The sequence below is a fragment of the Argiope bruennichi genome, chromosome 8, assembly GCF_947563725.1.
Source record: "Argiope bruennichi chromosome 8, qqArgBrue1.1, whole genome shotgun sequence".
Classification (NCBI taxonomy): Eukaryota; Metazoa; Arthropoda; class Arachnida; order Araneae; family Araneidae; genus Argiope; species Argiope bruennichi.
Window position 1 is genome coordinate 103564505 of NC_079158.1, and position 25141 is coordinate 103589645.

At 32.1% G+C, this 25141-nt stretch overlaps 2 protein-coding genes across 2 annotated transcripts; one reads left to right on the forward strand and one right to left on the reverse strand.

Moving 5' to 3' along the window:
* Positions 1-249: 249 nt before the first annotated feature.
* Positions 250-15163, reverse strand: LOC129980698 (acid-sensing ion channel 1A-like). The gene is made up of 8 exons (XM_056091081.1): positions 14931-15163; positions 13802-13992; positions 12081-12211; positions 9214-9430; positions 6706-6780; positions 4028-4121; positions 1181-1257; positions 250-371 (listed from the first exon to the last, which is right to left on the reverse strand). Exons 1-8 carry the CDS (start codon positions 15161-15163, stop codon positions 250-252), a joined length of 1140 nt encoding a protein of 379 aa, XP_055947056.1.
* A 3305-nt stretch (positions 15164-18468) lies between these two features.
* On the forward strand, positions 18469-21618 carry LOC129980699 (uncharacterized). Its single transcript, XM_056091082.1, has one exon. The coding sequence runs from the start codon at positions 18469-18471 to the stop codon at positions 21616-21618; it is 3150 nt and encodes a 1049-aa protein (XP_055947057.1).
* The last annotated feature ends 3523 nt before the right edge of the window (positions 21619-25141 follow it).

Below are 25141 nucleotides of genomic sequence, written 5' to 3' on the forward strand. Positions count from 1 at the left end.
TAATTTGTTATTTAATCTGCATTGTTTTTTTTTTTTTTGGTTACTTATACAATATTTTATTGTTAAAAAATTTCAAAGGCTTTTCATTAAAAACAAGTTCAACATTTCCATTTTCTCACAGTTTTTATAGCTGCATTTATTGTACAGTATTATTATTTATTAGCTGCTGTCCCTGAATTGTGCAGTTGTCTTCTGGCAGTTTTAAGCATTGCTCTTAAAATGAAGTTTAAATAATTCACTTTGGCTTGCTCATTTCTTCACTTTGATGGGACAAATCTTGAACCAAATCCATGATGCCATGAAAATGACAATTTCTGCAACAGTGATGATACTTGCACCCAGGTACAGGCCTAGAGCACCACCAACCTGACCTGCGAAATTGAAAAATGATGAAACAATTTGAAATTTTAGTAGGAAAATAATGGATGGATTGACGTATTACATTTATTGAATACAAATGAACAAAGGATCTAGAAACATCTGAAAAAAAAATGATATACATAAAATTTTAATTACATAGTAAATTTAAAGTAATTAAAAAATTAGGACAATAATCTGATTCTTGCAAACATATAGAAAATAATTAATAATATTTTATAGTATTCCTTTTTATGTGCGATAGATATATAAATATGTATTATATTCTGTTCTATTGAAAAATTTCTCTAGCATATACCTTTCTTCCGTGTTATTGCATGTAACTTAGAAATATAAAGCTCATTAAGAAGAGAGTGAGTCAAAGTATTTTAAGGAAAGCAATAAAATTCTGAACAAAATTTGCTTTGATATCTCCTTCTCTGATTTACTCACAAATAAGATTCTCTGTATACATTTGAGAATCTAAATGTTTATTATATTTTTTGACACAATATATGGTTATAGGTGAAAAAAAAATTCTCTTTCCTATGCCATTATGCTGTCATTACCCCCAAATGCTTGTCACTTCATCATTTGATTCATGTATTGACTGGTGGATATTTTTATTACTCTTATATTTAAAAAGATCATATGTGATTATCAGTTTGTAACTGAAATAGAATAAATGGAATGAATTAAATAGAAATCAGCTAGAAGGTGCTTAGCAAAATTACCAACGAAATTGTTGTTTAGTTATAATGGAAAGTTAGTTTAAAACAATAGAACTTCAATATTACTTCCTATACTAGACTGCAATACTTACTAAATAAACTGGAGAGTGTAGCCTTTCGGTATTCTTCATATAAGTATTGATTCTGATTATATATTATTTGCAGTCGGCTAGAAAGCAAAATGTTTGATTGTTTTTAAATGAAAAAATATTTATCTTAAAACTAGATAAAGAAAGGCATACATCAAATATTTAATTTTGATAAATCTTATTAGAAGTTGGTTGAAAAAATAAAATAAAGCCCCCCCCCCCCCTCCCCAAACTGTTGTAAATGACTCTTATCAGAAAGTTGCTTTGGACAGAAATATAGTTACAATATAAATTATATAATTATAATATATACAATTAAATCAAATATAGCTATGCCACATTTGGTAATAGCCATTTAGAAATGTAGTTATTATATTAGTTATAATAGATTTAAATTATTATACTTTTTACCTTCCATAAATACTCTTTGTTTTAATAGCAGACTAATTTTAATTTTTGTTTTGTTTCTTTTTTCTTTCCTCTTTTTTGCGTATCTATGATAGATATTTTATTACCTTGAAATTTTACTTTTTCTAAAACATCTAATGCAATGATATATTATATTGGTGTACGTAATTTAAGATCCAATACTAGAGCAAATAATCATAAAGGCAAACTTCATGACAATATATGTTTAGAAAATTAAGAAACTAAGAGATTAGTGCAACTTTTTTTATAATCATTATTTATGTTTGTTGAAATGATTTATGTTTGTTTCTCAAAAATAATTGAAGCAATTATTTTTGACTGATTTATCCTCCCCATAGGAAATTTCTGATTCCAATGGAAATTTTTAGGTAAAAGAAATCACCACTCAATTTAAACTATGTATGTTCATATTATACATCTACCAAAAAAAATATCAATATATTTCAGTCAAAAACTATCATATTGCAAACAGATTGTTTAATGTGTTTAAAATTTTCGTAAATTGTACTATACTTTTACTAGTGGGTTATATCATATTTAAATTATGCTATTTAATCTGTAGTCACTGATAATTTTTGATAGCATATTGACATTATTGGTGAATGGCATCATTTGTATTCTCCACATCTGAAGAGAGACCAAAATGAGATTAACATTATTCTGGTTAAATTTAAAGCCTTATTTCATGGGATATTGAGTTTGGTGTTAAGAACTAGATTCTGTTCAAAGATACTAGTTGCTTTTTTGATTTACATTAGGATTTTGTTCAGGTCTAGTTACTTGGGAATAATTATGCATGATACGATTATATGTACTACTAGCCTAGATTGTTAATGACTAGGTTGATATTGACAGGAAAATAAGCAAGTGCAAAGCAGGAGAAAGCAGACATTCATATTAATTTTATTATGTGGAGAAGCTAAGAGTGAAGTTTATTAAACTTAGGGAGAAATGTTATTGGTATTAATGTTCTTTATTTCTGTTATAAAACTCTCTACTTTTGATTACCAGCTTGTTCACTTAGGACTTTTTCTTTTGTGGTTGTTAAATTATTAATATGAGTTTAATATCCAGGAAATTGTTATTTGATAACAATTTTATGCCTCTTATTTAATAATGTTGTTATCTTATTAGATTGAAAAATATAAATCTATTGAAATTGGTCTACCAGAATTGATAGGCATTTGACTTAAAAAATGTATGCTCTACAAAACAAGAGAGGAAGTAGAAACCTACTTCAGAATTAATATTCAAAGAAATTAAAAATAGAAGAATAATAAGAAACAAAAGAAGACTAAATTATTTGATGGAACAGTGGAATTAATTTGAATTTCATCATATTGATAAAGCATTGTTACAGATAGTGTATTAATTTTGAACTAATTTATATTTTAATTAACTTTTGGACTTTGAAATGTTGGCAACGACCTTGCTCTTGAAGAGCACATGTAATATATATATATATATATATAATCGTTTACATTTATATAAAAAAGGCATACAAACATGCATCTTGAAATATATTTTCAGCATAAGCAGGCAGCATTCTATAAAATGCTTAGAGACTTTATAGAATGACAGCGAAGTACAAAATACTAGAATTATTATACTTTTTCCCGAGGCATTGTATATAGTACTTAGGTATTCTATTAAATGACAAATGCTATTTAGGCGAAGTATGAAAATAAATGTCATGATAATTACTAAACTGGAAGACATTATTATTTAAACAGTTTATGATTTTAGAAAAAGGAGCGCACAAAGTATCATTTTCATCATCTTTACTAGTATGGCCGCAGTAGGCATGGATTTTTTTAAACACTGTGCATGCATTTACATCTCTGGTTTTTTAAGCACGCACAAAGGATAAGAAAAACAAAAATATCTTCGGCGAGCATGCCATCATCGTGTCGGTTTAATCTACTGTCGAGTACAATTTCATCCATGTATTTTAAAACAGACTTTTTTTTTGGGGGGGGGGTATCCAAGATGGATTTGAACATTTGGGATTCTATAGAATGTCTAGGAAATGAATGAGTTATTTAATCAGCCAGTTTTCTATACTGTATACAGTCTAGAAAATTGGCCGGCAATGTAAGACAATAGTTCATATATTTAAGTTTAATGGGCGTCTATTTTATGTGAAATTTACTGTACATAAAATGTCTAGATATTTTATAAAATGACAGTACTATGGATGGTTACATTTATATAAATTTAGCGAATACTAAATTCCGCAATAAGAGTTTCAAAGGAAGACTAGGGAATGAGTGGGGGGGGCCTTGTTTTTATTTGTTGCTATGCTTATAGTTCTGCATATATTTCTGTATTATCTACAAAAATAATGGTCTATAGTTAAGTTTTCTAAGGGCCTACGTTCGTGTCTCGTTTTTGTAACAATGGTGTGTAACTATTTTTCACCTGATATTTTCTCCTCCTAGACTCATGCTGGTCACTTTGCTATGATATCCGTAATAGATGCAAGGCTCCTGACAGTTTTCCAGAAGATAAGACACTAGAAAAAAGAGAAGATATATATATATATATATAATGTTATTTTAATATTTAATTTAATATAAATTAATTTCCTAAATTTTTGCCTAATTCGGCCCATGTTGGGGTCATTCTAAAGTGTTCTCTTGTTTCCCGATCCCATTCCACTGCTGAAGCTTTGTAAAAATGATGCACCATCAGTTCCACGTGTCAAGTGAAAATGATCCCTTAGGTACCCTTATCCAAGGTCAACACGAGTATTGAATTGACATGTGCCCGGAATTCCCATGTTATATAAGATTAGAGATCATTTGTTTCGACCCTTCCTTACTTCTGCTTTTATTCCGTGATGTTGTGGACGTGTTCTGTCCGCGCCTGCTTGTAAATAAATAGCCTTCCCGGAATGGATTAAAATGGATTTAAAAAGGAAAAATGTTTCTTTTTTCATATATATATATCTTAATTATCAATAAAAGTTTGAACAAATCATTGGATGAACTTCTAAATTAGATTATTTTTGCTTTATACTCTTTTTTGACACCCATCTCTCGAATATTTCCTCAAATTTTTCAAAATATTTTGTTTTAAATTGATATATTTTAGTTTCATGGGCGTCTATTATAGTAAAAAATTAAGTAATATAAATATTTTAGAACTATTTTTTTTCAAAACGAAGTCTTTCGAAATGTATCGGCATATCTAAAAACGTATACGTTATGAAGTGAATTAATTTTCTAAAGCAATACGGATGTAAGAAAATTAATACATTAATTTGATTTTTAAAAACCGACATGAAAATGGGAAGATAATCAGCTAACTTTTCAGTAATGCCTTTGCTAGTACATATCAATTTAAAGTGACTTGTACCTATTTAGAAAGCGAAATAAATAATATGTAGGAATATTTAGATTTATTTTATACAATTACATTGCTGAATATGAAAACTATTTTTTTTAAATTTATACCATTGAAGAAACGAATAAAACGAAAATTCATCGCCACAATAGGAATATTTTTTTTATATTTATTTATAATGAATTTTCATCTTTATCTTATAGACTCAAAGGAATACCTTTGTCACACCTGGCTCGTGTTTCCCAAACGTAATGTCTGCGGTAAATTTCATAAATAAAGTTTATGTTATTCCCATTTTTGATTTATGATATGTGTATTACTTTATGTACAAACAAAGCCCAAATGTTTTATTTGAATGTCGTTGGATTTCTTTATTTACCATAACATCATAAATATAAAAAATATTGAGATCAGAAAGAAAAGCTTAATTTAATTTAGTTATATTAAAGTCCCGTTTTTTTTAAGTGACACTAGGGCTATTTTGGGACGGATCTCGTAATTTTGAACCGCGGTCTGATGACGAGGACGACACTTGAGCTGGCACCCCCCTCTCCACACCACGCCGCACCAACGGGAAGACATTTGGCCTGAACGGATTTAGTGTGCACCAGACCTGCTTACACGACGGTTCTTTGGTGGAATTGGGTCTTGAACCTGAAACCCTCTGGTTCCGAAGCCGAGACCTTACCACCAGGCCACCGCGGCCCATAAAAGGTTTAGAGTTGACAGTTAAGATTAAGATATTAATCGATATTTTGAAAGGAAAAAACATTATATCTAATTTCTTAATTTATGTTTTCTCTTAAATATAAATAAAAATAGCAACAATAATTTTCGTTAAGATTATAGACTTCATTAATTTCAAAAGTAAATTTAGCTTATCAGAGTTAATTCCAGCTTGAATGTATGCATTCCATCAAAAAGATATTCGAACTCTGCTGATTATTGGAAAGTTAATTATTGCAGATTAAAATAAAAATTTTCTCTCTCCCAGAAAAAAAGATTTCTAACTATACAAAATACATTTTCTTTATATACAAAATTTGTATATAATGGGGAATCGTCGTATTAAAATCTGTACTAACTAGATTTTTTTTTCAAATGGCAACACCCAATTTTTAATTCAAATTCTTTGAATTAAATTGTTCGAATACATATAAAACTTTGCCATTTCAGAGAAATGGATGATAAGTTATCATTAATTACAATTGAAATCCTCCAATATTAAATAAAAATTGGCGTTTTTTTCGACATAATTATAGATATAAAGGATCCATTACATTAATTCTTGCGGTACGTTAAATTTTTACTTTAAAAATTACTGAATTAAAAATCCAAGTTTTAAAATCGGCAAAAAAAATAAAAAAAATTGAAACGTTGCTGAGCAAATTTTGTGCCATAAAGATTCAATAGTTATGAAGATATACATAAAAATTCTGAAATGCTCAGAATACCATTATCGAATAAATTGATTACCTGGGAAATAGAAAGTGAATAGAATAGAATTTAATACAAAATGAAATATGCTTTTATATTACTTTAGAATAATAAAGTATTAATGTAATATTTTCAAAATAATTATAATGTAAAAAGCAGCAAACAATCGAACAGTCAATTCAGCAAATAGATTCAATTCAAATTTATTGAAATTGTTTTTACACGTATTGAAATTATTAGAAATGCAAAGCCTTCCCTTTCTTTTCAAAACGTGAATAATTAAAGGTATTATTACAGTTTCAGATAATACTTACAATTACTTTTGAGGCTGTGTGAGAAAAAGCAACCGTACATTTCGTAAGGCCCACATGTTTTTTCAGTCTTATTTTCTGTAAAATGATTGGTTAAAAATTTTATAATTTGCATATTGCAGGCTAAATTTTGCATATGACAAGAAAATAAAAAAGAAAGAAAGAGATGTCCTAAAAAATGAAATCACTGAAGAAAGAAAAAAACTGGCAAGGATTGTGACAATACTGGTACATCTTTTTTATGAGAATGTGAAAAAAAATATATAAGAAAAAAAAAAAAAAAAAAAGAAAAAAGAAAAAAAAGACAATTTCTCAAATCTGTTATAATCTTTTTTTGATTAACTTGATATTTAAATATCTATTAAATTAAAAATCTAAACTTTAAAAAATAAAGTTTTTTTTATTAGGTTTTTATTTCAAACATGATTCTTTAAGGAATCTATTTAATGTTATTTTCCAAGTTTGAAAGGCAAAAAAGAAAATGGATACATTACACTTAAAGAACTATTATTCGACAATTTCTTATAAAATGCATAATTCAAATAGTTTCAATTATTTAAGAAATAGTAATTATTACTTTATTCCGATTTTTAAAAAATTTTACATTTCAGATGAATCAAATGAATTTGTATTTTCTATATTGAAATGTCTTCCGTCATAAAATTGACACCTGAAATACCCCTTTGGTTTAAATTCTATCAGAGCTATATCTAAATCAAAACTTTTTATTTGACTGAATTCGGTATCATTTTTGATTAAATGTTACATATTACTAATTGATAGTTTTAATGAACTAACATTTAAAATTATGTTAATATTGAAATAAATTTTGAAAAATTAAAATAACAGACAAAACAATTTTAATAATTTTTGATCACTCTGTACTTAATACATTTAACTATCTGTTTAATTTAAGAAATTCTGGAATGAAATCTTTAATAATTGTCTAAAATCCCTACAAAGGCTTGGTATATGAGAATTAGAATTCATGGAATAAAATTTCCATTTATTCTTTTTTATACATGTATGTGTTCACTTTCTTCCTTTTTTTTTCTTTTTTTTATGGCCCAGTGTTCTTCTGTTGTCTCTGGGATTAGATTGATCTCCCTCCCCAACTCTTTTAACTTTTGCACTCCTATGGCGAGTCTTAATTTGCTATTCTGAAGGAAGCACGATTTTCACATTCTTGATAAATAAAGATTGTAGCACCTCTTTTTCCCCTTGAGCAGAGAGCGCCCCCTTGTGGCGTTTTACAGAAGACACGCAGTTGAACGGGAGACCTGCATCCTGAGGTCGACTTTTTCCCTATGCGCAACCCTTGCGCTAACGCCGACTGCTTTCGGTTGGAAACGGTGGAATCCCTCCACCATACTGTTTTCCTTAACCTAATTGTCTAGGTGGTTTGTAAATTTTGTAGTGTAGCTGTGTTTGTGGAAATTAAAACTAGTGTATTTAAAACCGGGCAGTTCATTAGAAAATCCCAACACACTCACTAAAATATTATATTAAAAGTTAAATTACAGGAAACCCCTTAACTTTAATTTTTAAGAATGTTAATAAAATTTTAACTACATTTTAAAGCTTTAAGTACTAAAAGAAATCCTTACATTCACGTATGAACAATTATGTATCGTATTAATTGTCAGAGTGTAAACGGCAACGGCAACGTTGTGATGTTTCGGCGTTCCGCGGTGTTACAAAGCGGTACCGAGCACCTCCACATTATAATTTGGAATAGCAATTATAATTTCTAAGATTAGGGAAAAATTAAAATTAACTGGAACTAGCTGGATAAAGCTCTAACATTATGAAATTTGATAGAATTATTAAATTAATAATTTTATGATATAATTATTAATAGAAAAATAATATTTTGATTATTTATGGGGAAAGAGAACTTTAATGGAATTTCGTTGTACGTGCCTTTTACTATAGGGAATGAATTAACTATTTTGATTCGTTATTTTTGAAAAATTCTAAAAATCTCACGCGTAGCTATCTAAGGTCTAAACAGGAATAATTTTGAAAAATTTTAATCCATCAGATTGGCAACGAAGTTAGAAATTGTAGATCTTTTTACAGACGGAAAATTAACTTAAATATTGTTAATTGCAGCTCTATGTCTTTTCCTAGAACTGGGCACTGCCCTATCATATGCTGGCAGTTGAAGTAACTCGTTACGAATCTGGGGTAATTTTTCGAAAATCAGAGTGTAAAGGGTTAAGCAACAAAATAAAAGTCCTAAAATTTCATTTCAATCTTTGGCTATCATTTCAATACACTAAAGTTTATTTCAACCATGACATAAAATTTCTGGTTTAATAATTAAAATTTATAAATGATAATGACCTTAATTTAAATGTCAAATTAGGAGAATGAATTTGAATATCGACTTGTTGGTTTTGGCCTGGTTAGAGTGTCAGATCGTATCGTCACGATTACAACTTAGATTTTGAATATGAATTTAAAAATGGCAAATGGTTAATATTTTTTATTAAATAAAAATATTACTTTGATTCAGTCTCGACTTAATAATTTCAGACACGAAATCGGGAACTTGTGAAACGCATTCGTTTTGTAGAACCGATGTACAATTGCATTTGTTACCAAAATTCATCGTAGTAAATACTGCGTTGCACATCTTGTTCGTGAAGCGTTCGTTGTTGAACAGTTTTGGACAATTATTTGATCTGCCATGCCAGGTGGTGTGCAAAGCTGTACGCTGTCTCTGGAAAGAATAAAAATTATTATTATTATATTGCATATACATCGACTGATTAAAATATTACGAAAACTCTATTATCCAATGCTAATCGAGTTGAATTTCCTTTGGTTTTAATGACAACGAACAGAAACAGTGGGACATCGCTTAGTGAGCTAAATTTGTTCTCGAATCTCACTAGTAGCTACTTTTTCCGTAGGAATTCACGTAAAATTCGAAACAAATAGTCAAACAAATGTATAATAATGTAATTTATTATTAATAATGCATATTTTTTACAAGAAAATTGTTTAAAGACATTTGTCTCTGCCTATGTTTCAAATTTTAACGAAAATGATACACAGCATTGCTGTTAAATGAATTTATAGCGCGCTCATCTACTGCTGTATCAGGGTGCTTCTCAATGTACGATGCAATAATTTTCGATTCTTTCACCATCTCCCTTATTTCACTGGAAGATTATTGCTCTGTTGCGTTTATCGTTTCTTCTTCTGATTAAATCTCCTCCGCAACATTTTACTGTGACACAGAATGTATCTCCATAAGTTCTTCGGTAGTTCTGGCTATGTTACTCCACCAGTTCTTCGTCGTTGTTGCTATTCACCTGTAGCGCTATAATCTTGGGCAGAGAGAAAATCTGGTTGATTAAGGCCCCAGGAAACTTGCTTACACCCTTCTCACGTGTGGCTATAAGAAGGTACTTCAAACACTTTGAGCCCTTGTACAAATAACAAACTGATACATGTCAAACTCATTACAAACTGATACAGGTCAAACTCATTACAAACTGATACAGGTCAAACTCATTACAAACTGATACAGATCAATCCAGCATGTGACGTGACAGTCTTTTCGCCGCTCGTCCTGCGAAAACTCTCTCTTTAAAGACAGTCAATTATTTATTTATTTTTTGTTTTTTATTTTTATTTTTTTAAGATTTTGTTTTGCTTATTATGTGGGGTCTGACTGTATTCGTCTAAGCATGAGATTTGAAGCCGTTGAGATGGAATATTAGCTACTTCTAACAAAATGGCAATTCTTAATTTAGATTAGATGATGATGTGCGGGAGCTGGAACATATATTTTATTTCCTCCCTCAAATGCATGGCTGCATTTATTAGTAGGATAGAGAAGATACCTGAACTCTCAGAGGAAGCATTTGTTTTTAATACTTATTATATGACCACTGCTGGTATTTTTTAATATATAAAGCAATTTTTTTAACAGCGCATTGAGCAATTTGGAGAAGGGATGCTCATAGGGAAAGAATACTGATATCAAATTATAATTAAACCTTAAGTTATTAAAATAGCTGTCGGGAAAAAAAAAGAAAAAGAAATGGTTTAGATTATAAATATTGTGCATTTAAAAAAAAAAATCACAAACAGCCATTTGCGCTGAAAATTTTGCTACAAAAATTGACTAATAGTGTCGATATCTTCAAATTTAGAAGGAAACGAAATCATTTTCCTCAAAAGACTAGTTACTTTAAAGAATGTCATCGGATTGCTTTTATTAAATTGAAATTGTGTATTTTCTAACCATATCTACATGTATTAGAGAATGTTGTTTTCGGTAAGATCTATCTAGTGTTACGGAATCGCGATAAAGATAATAGTATCCTGATAATTATGAAGCATACTAAATGCTAAAGCATCTTAAATAATTTACCCCAGCCGCTTGCAAAAAATAAACAACTTTAAAAAAAAAACTTTTTTATGGGATATTTTTGTGCAAATGCTTAAGAACTTACTTGAAATAAACTTATTGTCAAAAAAAAATAGCTATTTGATTGCTACAGATTATAAGATACATTAAAAGGACAGTAAATTACTGGAAGTTTAGTTTAGTTTAGTTACATTAACATCCAGTTTTAAAGCAATACTAGGGCTCTTTTGGGACGGACTGTTTTGAATCGTAATCAGATGACGAAGACGACACCTGAACTGGCAACCCCTCACCAAACTTCCGACACCACAGCAGGCTCCAAAAAGGGCATTTGGCTCCGACAGATTTAACACACACCATAAATTACTGGAAATAAATAAACGAAAAAAATTTAGTGGAGATTCAAATTTCTAGTCCGAAACATTACTGAATGATAATGTTTTATTTTTGATTCGTTTATCTTTACCTTATTTTTAAAATTTACTAAAGCAATGTGCACATAAATATACTTAGTTAATATCATCACATCTAATGTAAATGCAGTAACTAAAGCAATAAATAGTTTTGCTACAAAACAAACCTACAAATATTTTTAAGAATTTATTAAAATTAGAAAACTAAGAATATATTAATTTTTTTATGAAAATAGAATTAATATCACTAAAAGGCTTATATTTTAATTTTATAATGGCTTAAATTTTGTTGTGCAATAATATGCTACTAAGTCATTATAGAGGAAAATTGACGAAATTTGGATTAATTTTTAACTAAAAATCGAATGAAAAGTTGAAGATTCCTTTTTTATTAAGAATTTACTCCCCTGGAAGTAACTACATGTCAAACTTGGTAAACGGTAATCGCATGTCTTTTTGTATACATAGTGTTATGAGCGATTTTTCTTATTATATGTGTCACAATTTACAGATATTATGCCAGCCAAGCCTAACCATGTTGAAATCAAACGAATAATGCCAAATGTAACGTTTACTTTAAAGAGGTGGGCAGAAATGGTAGTGGTATATCCAGGTACTATCTTCTGTCCCTCGCTTTCTTCAAAGAAAGAAATCAATTCTCTGGGATGGGTCAAAAACACACTGAAGCCTTTCTCCAAACTTTTGCCTGAAAAGAAGCGAATTTAAATGGATAGTTTTCGATTATCTTTTACAATATAGCTTTCAAATACTAATGACAAAAGTGATCAATACAAACGAAGCAAAAAGTAGAAGAAGAAGCATTAATCATTGGTGAAATGTTTACTTCGTTATTTAGCTAATACTTTAGAAAAAGGATATTTATCTTTTCGAGTTTTCATTCATATGAACTGACATACCGACGTATAATCTTGCTTTTTGATGGATTTGATCCAAAATTAGCATATGTCTACACTTTCTGTGTAAAGATCTTATACTAAATCTAATTTTTTTAGATTGTTGATCTTTTTAAATAATCGCGCTTGCTTAGACAAGCACATGCAAATTGAACAAGCGGGAATACTCTCTTCGAAATTTTCTTATATACTCACTAATAAAAGTATAAAATTTTTGTACAAAAAATTTGAAATTCAGCAAGTTATTGAGCGACACGAGTGCTCATATTTTTCTTCAGAATCACTGATATGAGAGTTTTGTACTTCATAACATTGTGAGGAAACCGAAATTTAACATAATGAGATCTGTAGTGACGAGATCATATATCAAATTTCCTTTATTTAAGTTATTTCGCTTTTGAATGAAAGCGTTTACATTTATATGAAAGTAATCACTATCTGTCTATCTATCTATCCATATGATAGATATCATCCCCATCTATCAATGGATTGACAAACGTCAATCCGTTGATATATGTGGTTCAAAATTCAATAATTATCTAACCCTTAGATGTTAAATCTATGCAAATATTTTATTCATATAACACTTTTCGTGTTGTGATTGTACAATATTTTCTCTTTGTATATTTCTTATACAAGGAAAAAAAATGTAACTTTTTCATAGATTTATTCTAAAATTTGATACAAACCCACAATAAAATCATATTTCAGGATTCATTAACTAGCTTATTGCATTTTTCAGTTACAGTCTTTATATGTTCATCTTTAATATCAGTTTCCAGAGGTGAGTCATGTCGATTACTAACTGAATGTGGATAAAATATTTTTCTCCTATTTCTATTTGATGCCTACCTCTAACATCTTTATTTCTTTGAGGTTGTAGTGATCGTAGCGCCATCTTTCATTCATGTCATTCTAAAGCTCTACCTATCTACTTTCCCTAATATAATCTATGTTAATACTTCGCCCTGGGAAATCCCCGTTCTAGATATACGTGCGCTAAGAAGTGTTATTCCAATGGGTGTTAGTGAAATAAAGAGTTTATTTTTCTAATAGCGATGAAATGTTTTATACAACACTCTACATGAACATCACCACAAGGTCTTGTTTCTTGTGTCTGAATGGAGGTTTCGGTGACACAGCGAGACTTCACCGGAGCATTTCTTAAAATATTTTGTAGCTTCATTAATTTGCTAAGCGAAGGGTTGAATTAAGTGTCTCTGTAAAAACCTTCCATAAAGAAGCCTGAAAAATGTGTATGATGGTTTGTTTACATTTGACTGTTACCAATCGGTGATAAGTAATAATAATGATTTATTTGTCATTTGCGTTAGCGTTCTATATACATATCAATTTATTTTTTCATGGATATGCTATTTTACCTGGATGAGGAGGTGATATCAGGTCCATAATGAAGGGAACTTCCAGAGGCATTTTTTCCATTAGATCGGCGAAGTCATTGTTCGGTTTCAAAGTGTAACACAATCCAATGCTAGTTAGTACAGGTTGAAAAATGTCGCAGCATGTTAGGGGAAACACCAAAGCGACGCATTTGGAGAAAAATTCTTGACACCTTAAAGAAAATTGTGGCCACTGAAGTTATTTAAGTTGTTATTGAAAATAGAGCAAAATCACAAACATTTTAAACCTTATTATTTGCTTCTTCATCCTTATCTTTAGTTCATTGCTTACGCGATTTCGAGCTTCAAAATTCCCTAACCAAAACAACATCAGGTTATCACATGATAAAAATTGTGGAATGTGAATAAGCTGAAGATGATAAGACCACAAAGGAAGTTCGATTTCCTCAAAAATTCAACTCATGAGAAATTATGTTTAAAAAGTGGTAAAGCAAAATAAAAAAATATTTTAGCTAAAAGGGACAATAAAAGTTCATTTTTACTACTTAACATATTTAATAAGTTTGAATTTATTAAAAACAAATTTATGAATTGGATGTATACTCTGATTGTTTCATGGGAAAATGTTAATGAATTATGCGAGGAAAGAAATTAAGGTATTTGAAATAAGTTTAAGCTCTAAATTGTTCCATAAAAATTGATTTATTAAAATTTTAATTTAAATAAACTAATTAAAATAGATTTAATTTTTTAAAAATAATAATAAAAAAACTGTAACTGTGAAAGAATTGGCATCATTGATTTCTTTAAAGTGATGCAAAAATGATTTTTGAGCTGTAATATATAGTTATCGCGGAAAAGCACTGAAATTCCAATAGACTACCAATTAATATATGCACCCATTTGTTTTTATTATAACTAGAAGTAAAGATTTATATGACAAATAAAGTAAAATGCGATTGGTCTTCTTCAACTTGCATCAGTTTCTCAAAGCATCTGTTTTGCTATAAATTTATTTTTTTCAAATCCTCTAACTGAACTTTTGTTAGGTAAATTAATATTTCTTAATCATTCAAGTCATTTATTATTTCATCAGTCATGTTAATATTTATAAATAAGGATTAGTAAATCAAGGAAAAGTGATTCTTACTTAATGCTGTGCTCAAAGATAAAATGTGTCAAGTTGAACGAATCAGAAGATTGAAGTTTTTGAAATTGCTCTTCCAGATTCTTCAGTCGTCTTCCGAAACTAAGAGCTTCCATGTCTAATGTTGTCAAGTTGTTCAAGTACATATCCAACTTAATGACCAAGCTGAGTTCGTGGGGAGTGAAACTCACCATAGGAAAACCAAGGGCAAGGAAAACGTATTCCACCAGCTCCATATAGCTGCGATTAAAGTCTTGAAAATATGTAATCAATGAATATTGTCAAATCAAGAAAACATGGTCTTTATATACAAAAGTATAAAATTAAAATAATTTGTACGATCTTATATCATATTTCAGAAGATACAAATAGAACATAAAAGCGTTTTTTATAGATTGTTAGGGCAGTGGTTTTTATGGTGTATTTTTAGGGAAATATCTGACGATAAATATATAGGGGAGATACTACTCAGGTCCTTCTTCAATCACAATAATTAGTTAGATTGGCGATTAAAATGTGGTTTCTTCGCCAAATTCACGGAAATTTACGTGGTATAAAGCACTTGAAAATAACGAATACGATTTCAACCAATATATATATATATATATATATATATATATATATATATATATATATATATATATATATATATATATATATATATATATATATATATATATATATATATATATATATATATATATATATATATATATATATATATATATATATATATATATATATATATATATATATATATATCAGCTATAACTAAGAAAATACTTTCAATCAATTTAAAGTTGTCAAATAACTACATTCTTGTTCTACAAGAAATTAAAAGAACTTAATCCAACACAATACCTTCATCCAGATCCCCCATGGAAGTGAGGAAGTGATTGGGAATAATTAAACTGTTAGAAAGTTAAAAAAAAAAAAAAAAAAAAAAAAAAGAATATGTACTGCCAGAAGCATACGACGATCGACCCCTTAAAGTTGTAATCAAAAGCCTCCTAGTTGACATGATCACAGGTGGCATTGCAGAAAAATTGAAGCCCGAACATTTCCAACAACTTAATTCAGAGAAAAATCATTGCATGTAATCTACCTAATTCAACATGAAGTCTACCGAAGAAAAAATAAAGCTAATATTATTTTAATTGTACAAGCGTTTTTCATATTACAGGAAAACTATAATTAATTGCTCTCTTAATCGTAATAGCATAAATTGTCTCTGTCTGCATAAAGCATCATTAAATTGTTCATCTCGAAGCACGGATGAAAATTTCACCTCAAAGATTAAACCAAATCTATTTATCAGGAAATCCTAGCTGAAGCTGCCAGAAAAAAAATTCATTAATCATCAATTTATCTCCATCCAAATCAAACATCTATTGGAAATCTACCTAAACTGATGCATAATATCTTCAAGAAATACTTGAATTTTCTCGAAAAATGAAATCATTTCGCAAGGAATTCAGAGGATTACTGAATGTTGCTGCCTAAGTTTTCTCTTCCAAAGCAGCGTTCATACGAGGTCAACTGATCCTCGCAATACAAGGTAACGCCTATGTCAGGAAGATCACGTGACCGCAATTAGACAATGGCAAATAGTTGTACCGATGAGATAACAATTTACCATCGTTCTATTGGAGTCACGTGATGTTCCTGACACATGCATGAGCTTCTATTGTACGCAGCAGTTGACCTCGTGTGATCGCTGCGTAAATTTCCTATCTTCCAGACTCAATGTGTGTTTGAATACCTTGCCAACCAATGTCCCCTGCTTTCTTGCTGTCATCTGATTGGCTCCGACAAATCCTTCTCACTATCTCTTCTTTGATTGGTTCTGAATACTCTGTCACTCTGAATACTCCTTAAACTTTATTCTAAACTCACTTTCCTTCTAATACATCCTTCTACTGTTTCTCTTCTAACCTTTAATTTCTCAATTTTGTTATTTTCCTCAAGTTTTCCGCTAGTCATCGAAAATCTTAACAACCATGAGGTGCGATTGGGGGCCTTAGCCGGTGGATAATGTATCACAATGCCCCCCTCTCCAGATTAAATACACCATTCTGTTATATATAGAGCGTATCTTTTAGATACTGTGACTAATGAAGAGTTAACTCTAAAGGAATGCAAAAAATTGTAAATATTAATTTAAAGAAATGTCATCAAGAATACCTAAGTGTGCGCATGAGAAAATGAGTAAAACTTGTTTACAAAACTCCATTTTTACAAACATGAAACAAGTCAAGCTAAATAAGAGTGTTTAATAATAAATCCAAAAGTAAGAAGAACCATGAGTGCCAGATTCACTTTTTTTGAGACTTTGGGAAGACCTTTCAAACTTATTTCCTCATTATTTTTATTATTCATCTTTGTAGCGTGAATCCGCAATCTTCGACGAAGCGAGTAACAACTCAACTCCGGATTAAAACAACAACAACTTCTAAAAACTTGAAAAACGGAACAGCGTTGTGATCAGCAGCTGAAAAGATACTGAACTGTTTACTTTCGGAAATGCAGTCATTTAAACTTAATATGTATTTAGAATAGCTTGTCTTGTCGTAGAAATAAATGCTATAGTTATTTTTTCAAGGAGAGTAGTTTTTTTCAATCACAGTAAAAGAACCCGTGTACCATAGGCGAGTACACGACATGGCGTCCGCGACAGGACTGTGATTTGAAATCAACGATTCGAAAGGCAAGTGAATTTTTTTGACGATAAATTATTTGTTATTAGAAATTTGTCGATACTTTGAAGAATAACTGTTTCAGAAAAAATTATGGAAGCCTTAAAGCTTAAACGAAAAACAGTTAGATCTGCATTTACTAGATTGTTTAATCATTTAGATGAGTCAGCGAAAACGGAAGTAAACATTGCAGATGATTTAGATTGTTTGGCAACTTTCCAGCTGCTTGGCGAGAAAAATAATGAACTTTTGCAATTAAATGAAGATATTTTGAATCTTTTGTTGATGTCTGAAGAAATAAATGAAGACGATATTGAAAAGGAATCTCGTTCAGCAGATGAGTATTCACTCAATTTTAAAAGAATGAGTTTATTAGTGGATCGAAAAACTAATCCCGCTGTTAACGCTGATACATTATCTTCAGTTGGCGGTGAAAAGCGGAAATTCAAGCTGCCTCGTTTGGAACTGAAGAAATTTGGCGGGGAAATTAAAGATTGGCTGCCGTTTTGGGGACAATTCAGAAAAATTGACGAAGACAACGATATCGATGAAACCGACAAGTTTCAATACTTAGTCCAAGCAACTATCCCGAATTCCAGAGCGAGGGAATTAGTTGAAAGTTTTCCCCCTACCTCCGGAAATTATTGCAAGGCGATTGATTGTTTGAAATCTAGATTCGGCAGAGATGATTTATTGGTTGAATATTACGTTGAGAATTGTTAAAATTGACACTCGCATTTAATCTTAAAGAGAAACATGTTGAATTATCAACTGTTTATGATCGACTTGAAACCCAGCTGAGATCATTAGAAACTCTTGGCGTTACTACAGCAAAGTATGCGGCCATGTTGTTTCCCTTGGTTGAGTCTTGTTTAAGTGAAGAAGTTTTAAGAGCCTGGCGGAGAAATGATAGAGGATTGGATAGAAAAGATGACACAAAAGAATCTCGATTGGAAAGTTTGATGAAATTTTTGAAGAACGAAGTTGAAAATGAGGACAGGATAGCTCTTGCTATGGAAGGCTTCTCTTTGAAAGAAAATAACAAAAATATCAAGATTAAAAGAGACTTGCCGATAGCTGCGGGACTTTTTTCAGGAAACCAAAAATCTGTTTTGAAGTGTGTATTTTGTGACAAGAACAATCATGAATCCAAAGAATGTCATGTTGCTCGAAATTTGGATTTAAGTGAGAAAATGAACCGATTGAAGAAAAGAGGTTGCTGTTTCAGATGTCTAAGTAACGGTCACGTGTCAAAGCTATGCAGGGTCCAAGTGAATTGTGGAATTTGTGGTCAAAGACATCATGCTGTGATGTGCCCTGATAGAAAGACCGTTGAGTCTTCTAACTCTCAAGAAGCAACGGAAAGTTCAATCAATTTTGGACAGTTCAATACATTGACCAATCCCACATGTTCTACAAGTGTGTTTCTACAAACCCTGGTATTGGTTCTTCGGGGAGAAACACAGGATTTTGCTGTGAGGGCCCTCATAGACACTGGAAGTCAGAAATCTTATATTACGAAAGAAGCTGCTAAGAAAATGCAGTATCATGCATTAAAAGAAACAACTCTTGTTCATACTTTGTTTGGAGGGATGCAAAATCTCCAGAAACATTCAGAATACAAGATTTTTGTAAGTGATTTTAACAAAAATTATCATTGCACTTTTAACGCATTTGACCAAGAGAAAATCTGTGCCGAAATTTGTCAGATACCAATCGGATTCTGGTCAAAGGAATTAGAGGGTAATAAAATTCAACTAACAGACCAAGAATGTTTTGCATCTTGTTCTTCATCCGCTATCCATTTGCTTATTGGTGCTGACATAGCAGGAAAATTGATGACTGGAAAAATCCTCAATTTAACTTGTGGATTAACTGCCACTGAGACTTTGCTTGGTTGGACACTTATGGGAAAAGCACCAAGCAGTTCAGACTCTATAAGCATGACAGTGACAAACTTGCTTATAAAAGATTGTAATATAAGTGACTTATGGAAGTTAGAAGCCATTGGAATTATTGATCCTGCTGAATCTAAAAAGAAGACTGAAATGCATCAAAGTACTTTAGATTATTTTCGAAACACTCTGACGATTAATGAGGAAGGGAGGTACGAAGTCGCCTTACCTTGGGTGTTAGAATCTTCCCGGCTCCCTGACAACAGACAAATGGCCGAGAAACGACTTTCTTCTGTTTATAAAAAACTTGTAGAATCCGAGAAGGTTGGAGTATATGCAGATGTCTTTAAAAAATGGATTGCTGACGGTGTCATTGAAGAAATTGAAGATAAAAAAGAGTTAAATGCATACTATCTTCCGCACAGGCCTGTTTTTAAAGAGAACAGCATTACTAAGAAAGTGAGGCCAGTTTTCGATGCATCCGCACTTATAAAGGGTACACCCTCACTGAATGCTTACTTAGAAAGCGGTCCTAATTTAATTGAACTTGTTCCTTCCCTACTGAATCGTCTCCGGAAATTTCCTGCTGGAATAGCATCAGACATTGAGAAGGCATTTCTTCAGATCGGAATCAGAGAGAGGTACAAGGATTATCTGCGATTTTTATGGAAAACCAAAGACAAGGGAATGAAAATCTACAGACATCGTAGAGTTGTGTTTGGTGTCACCTGCAGTCCATCCCTTTTAGCGGCAACTTTGAATTGCCATCTGGAAAAAGCACCTGAAGAGCTCTTGGATACTGCGGAAATTTTGAAGAATTCATTTTATGTGGATAATTGTGTCTGCAGTTTGAAGAATATAGATGAAGCAGATAAATTTATAGCTGAATCGCAAGCGTTGATGTCTTTAGGAAAATTCAATCTACGAGGCTGGGAATCAAATGCTTCACTTGAAATTATCGATCAACCCGACAAATACCAAACTGTATCCTTATTGGGTCTAAACTGGGACCTAAAACAAGATACTCTGTCTTGTATCATAAACTGTCCGAAAAATGAAAATCTGGTTCTTACTAAAAGAGATCTGCTTTCTTTGGCTCAGAGTATATTTGACCCTTTGGATATATCCTCTTCTGTAACCATCATTCCAAAGTTTATGCTTCAAGAATCCTGGAATCTTGGACTTAAATGTGATGATGCCCTGCCAGAAGGTCTATCGAAACTATTTTGGAACTGGCTGAAGGGTATAAAGAATCTTTCAGAGGTCAAAATACCTCGATGGATGAAGCTGAGTCAAAATGAAGAAGGGAAAAAGAAGGAAAATATTTGGAAATTTATACCACCATCAGCTCCATGGTGGGGAGGATGGTGGGAGCGCGTTATTGCCCTAGTAAAAGACCTTCTGAAGGAAGTTCTAAACCGAGCATGCCTGAGTTACGAAAAATTGAATATGATTCTATGCTATTGCGAAGACATCGTAAATTCAAGACCTATTACCTACGTTTCTGAACACCATGATTTGGAACATATAACACCATCTTCATTCCTCAGAAAACGTAGAGAAAATGGAATTCCAGATCTTGACCACTTGGAACTATCTCCTGAGTATTTTCGCAAGCGGCGACTGTATAGGTGTAAACTGCAAGAAGATCCCAGAAATCGATTCCGACTGGAATACTTGTGGCAGCTGAGGCAACAAACTAAGAAAATGATAAAAACCCACGATTTCAAGGTGGGAGAAGTGGTTATTGTCGAAGTAACCAATCAAAAACGTCTGAATTGGCCTCTGGGGAAAATAACAGAAATATTCCCTGGTAAGGACGGTTTAGTTCGTCTTGTGAAAGTAAAAACAAAGAAAGGCGAATTTCTGAGACCTGTACAGCGTCTCTACGCACTTGAAGTTCAAACGCCTTCAGTAGAGAATCTACTAGAGAAGAGAGAATCTGAAATTGAAGATGAGAAAGAAGAGGCAGTACAACAGCAATATGTTGACCATCCTGAGAAGCTACCAGAATCGGACGAAACGTCTCTGCCTAATCTAAATACCATGAAAACCCGTTTCGGCCGAAAGATTCAAGTTCCCAATCGGCTAGACCTGTGAACTGTTTGGACTAAAGAACATTTTGAGTTTTCTTGAAAAGAAAAACCCAAAAGGTGGGAGTGTAGCGTGAATCCGCAATCTTCGACGAAGCGAGTAACAACTCAACTCCGGATTAAAACAACAACAACTTGGAAAAACTTGAAAAACGGAACAGCGTTGTGATCAGCAGCTGAAAAGATACTGAACTGTTTACTTTCGGAAATGCAGTCATTTAAACTTAATATGTATTTAGAATAGCTTGTCTTGTCGTAGAAATAAATGCTATAGTTATTTTTTCAAGGAGAGTAGTTTTTTTCAATCACAGTAAAAGAACCCGTGTACCATAGGCGAGTACACGACAATCTTATTAAAATTTATCAAATCATTGTAACAAATAGGTCCTTTCTTTTCTGAGATTTTTTTTTTTCATTCCCTTATAAGAATATTAACGACTAAATAAAATTTAAGAGTTTAAGCATGTTTTCGGAATTTTTTTTTTGGAATTCTGTTTTACTTCTGACTTAGTCTTCAAGTCTTGAATGTAAATAGTGTGGGATATTGTGACAAAGGCTGTTATTCCCTATATACAGAGAGGTTACAGTTAGTGAATATCAAAATATTTGAGGGATGCTTGCTTGCGAGAGCTTTAAACAAAAGAAAGGCTAATGAGTTCGTTTTTTCAATTTAAAGTTTTTTCAAAGAGGATCTCTGTTATCTGTATACTTTGAGCACTTTAATGGAGAGTGAAAATTGTCATCGACTTCGTTGTACTTGATGCACAAGAGGTTATCCTAAAGATTGAATCTGTATATGAAACCTGGAGTTATAATCGATTTACAAATAACATTTGCAATGAGTCTATCTTGAACTCTGCTTTTAGTCCATTTAGTGTGGATAGTGATGTCTAAAAAGTTTCTTAAATCTTCAGACTTAGTGATCATAAAAAAATGATTACAAAGTTATAAGTAGTATTTATGCTCTAGTGGTCTAAATGCTTCTTCAACAGCTTTTAGTGTATATTTTTATTTAGTATGAATTATAAGTAAGATTATTATTGTGTACAACACAGCCTATAAGTTGCGAATTTATATAAAAGACATAATCACCTGTTCTATAAGGAGGTTTTCGACAAATAGTAATAGCAGGGTACTTTGGAAAGTACTCTGGATCTTCCATTAAGCCTGCCGTCGCTTCTTTCGTAATGCTGTTGATGTAGATGTTGTCTTTCCTGAATTTTTCTTGAAGCAATGCAATTTCGTTACACATCAGCAGCACAAAGCAGCATACGAACAAAATCCTGAACAAAAATTAAATCCCCATGTATTGTTTAGAAGATCTATGGAAAACTAGTTTTCCGGATTTTTGTTGTTCTTAATACATGAATCTTTTGAAATAACTACACTCCTGCACAAAAAATAAACAACAAATGCAAAACTCGGAATAAAACAAAAAGTATTTAATGGATATACGTGAAAGCTGGACACGAAGCAGGCTTTACCACATATCAAACAGTAAAGCAAAGAGAAACAGTCGCGGTGGGAAAGTCCAAATTGGTAGATAGAATGTGCAAAGGGAACCTCACATTAATAATGTGTGTGATAATCTCTAGCTGAAATGCATGCTTGACAACGGCAATCATGCTGCAATAATATTGTTGCTTTTTGTGGCAATAATACCCATTCCTGTAATAAGGCTTATTGGAGCTCGTGGAGGGTGACTAGTGGTACACTGCGACCTGCCACCCGTCTTCCAAACATGCCCCACACATTCTCTGTGGGATTCAGGTCCAGTGATCAAGCAGACCAAACCATCTATGAAATGGTTTCACTCTCCAGATAACTCCGCACTAATCGTACTTTTTGCGGGTGGGCGTTATCGTCTATAAATATTGCATCAGTACCATTACAGTGATAAAAGGACACACAAGAGGATTTAGGACTTCGTGGCAATATCGGACAGCTGTGATGAAACCCCCACCGAAAACGCGAAAATTGGTTAGGGCATTCTTTGCTCTGTCTGCTGAGAGAAATAAACCACCACATCTGTAATGATCCCTTTTCGACAAAGTTTGGAGCCTGATAGCATGTTCCTGGCTTTCGCCATATCTTTGCTCTTCGGATATCCTTCTGGGTGTTAAATAAAGATTCATCCTTAAATAGTACATGGCCCCACTGCTTTAATGTCCAACTGTGATGTTCACGGGTCCAATACAACCGCGCTCTGACGTGTACTGGGGACAAAGGCTCATAAACGACAGGCCGTCTTGCGAATAATCCGTCTTCATGAAATCTGCACGATGTAGTTTGGCGTCTGCAAGATACAGGATATGGGCCTTCCTGCAGTTGCTGAGAGGTGCGATGTCAGCCGTCACGTTGTTAGTGTCCTCAAAGTCTGGTTTATTCCAACAGGTAGAGATCGTCTGGTGATTCTCTGGCGTCCAGGCCCATGTCTTTTAATTGCTTTTGATACCTTTGATAATGATTCCATAATCTATGGATGGCAATACGAGACACATTCAGCTCCCTGGCAATAGCAGGTTGCCTTGCACCAGCTGGTAACATACTGATAACCTCCAACGCATCTCATCGTGCAAATGGGTTCTTCTACTCATATTTCCGCTTTGACCATCTCGGAGTTCGCGGAATTATTGGTGCTTGCGAACTCAATCATACGTCCAGTAAGTCCTTTGTTAAGGTTATAGGTGTTACGGTGTGGCTGCGGGATCACGTTTTATAATAATTTTGGTTACCCCTTTGCACTCGATGATGCGACTCTATCTCATATGTAAATTATGTATTATAATTTACTGTTTTGCATGTGTACTTCCTCTTTTGGTATTTTTTGAGCAGGAGTGTATTAAGAATAATGTTTTAGTGTGTTAAGTCGCTAATAGTTTGCTTAAATCTACGTAAGACCAAGTAAAGAAAATGGCATATAAAATGGAAGCAGCATAGTAGAATATGAGCCAAAAGTAACGATATAATTGCCAAGTAAATTCAAAAACTGTTTTTTAATGGTAAAGCGTAACGGATATGCAGCAAAAAAAAAGTGCCTGCTATGATCATAGAGTATCCGAAATGTTTCATTAAATGTACGTCTGTAATCAATTTTGTCTGCAAACATCTATGAAACAGGATTTTATTTTTACTTCTATAAACATCTGTCAACGGTTAGAAATTTATTTCATTTTATCATTTCAAAATAAATTAGTTTTTAATCAAATAAGAACTTTTACCTTATTGATTTTCTGAAACGATGAGTGTTGTTACCGCTTCGTTGACGCTTTTTGTTAAAGAATGTTGCAACCATGCGCTGACTTGGCTTCAGCGATAAAATTTATTGAAACCCTGCTGACATGGGATCAGCTTTCAAAACAGTTTCGTACTGAGTCGTTGCGGGGTCGGTAAACCTCGATGAAATAAAAAGTTGGATTTCGAATTGTCGTTTGATTTTAAATAAGATTACAGTCCACTTATTAAAAAAATTGAAATGAACCAGCTTAAACTTATGGTAAATTCGTACCAAGTGTTACTGAGCAAAGAAT

Bases quoted from the DNA above. Each gene is read 5' to 3' on its own strand.
- LOC129980698 (XM_056091081.1), bottom strand. From the start codon at position 15,163: ATGGAGCTGGTGGAATACGTTTTCCTTGCCCTTGGTTTTCCTATGGTG. The intron at 13,993-14,930 runs GTAAGAATCACT...ATTTTCTTTAAG, and splicing joins ATCTTTGAGCACAGCATTAA to GTGTCAAGAATTTTTCTCCA. The intron at 4,122-6,705 runs GTAAGTATTATC...TCTTTTTTCTAG, and splicing joins ACACAGCCTCAAAAGTAATT to TGTCTTATCTTCTGGAAAAC.
- LOC129980699 (XM_056091082.1), top strand. From the start codon at position 18,469: ATGTTGTTTCCCTTGGTTGAGTCTTGTTTAAGTGAAGAAGTTTTAAGA.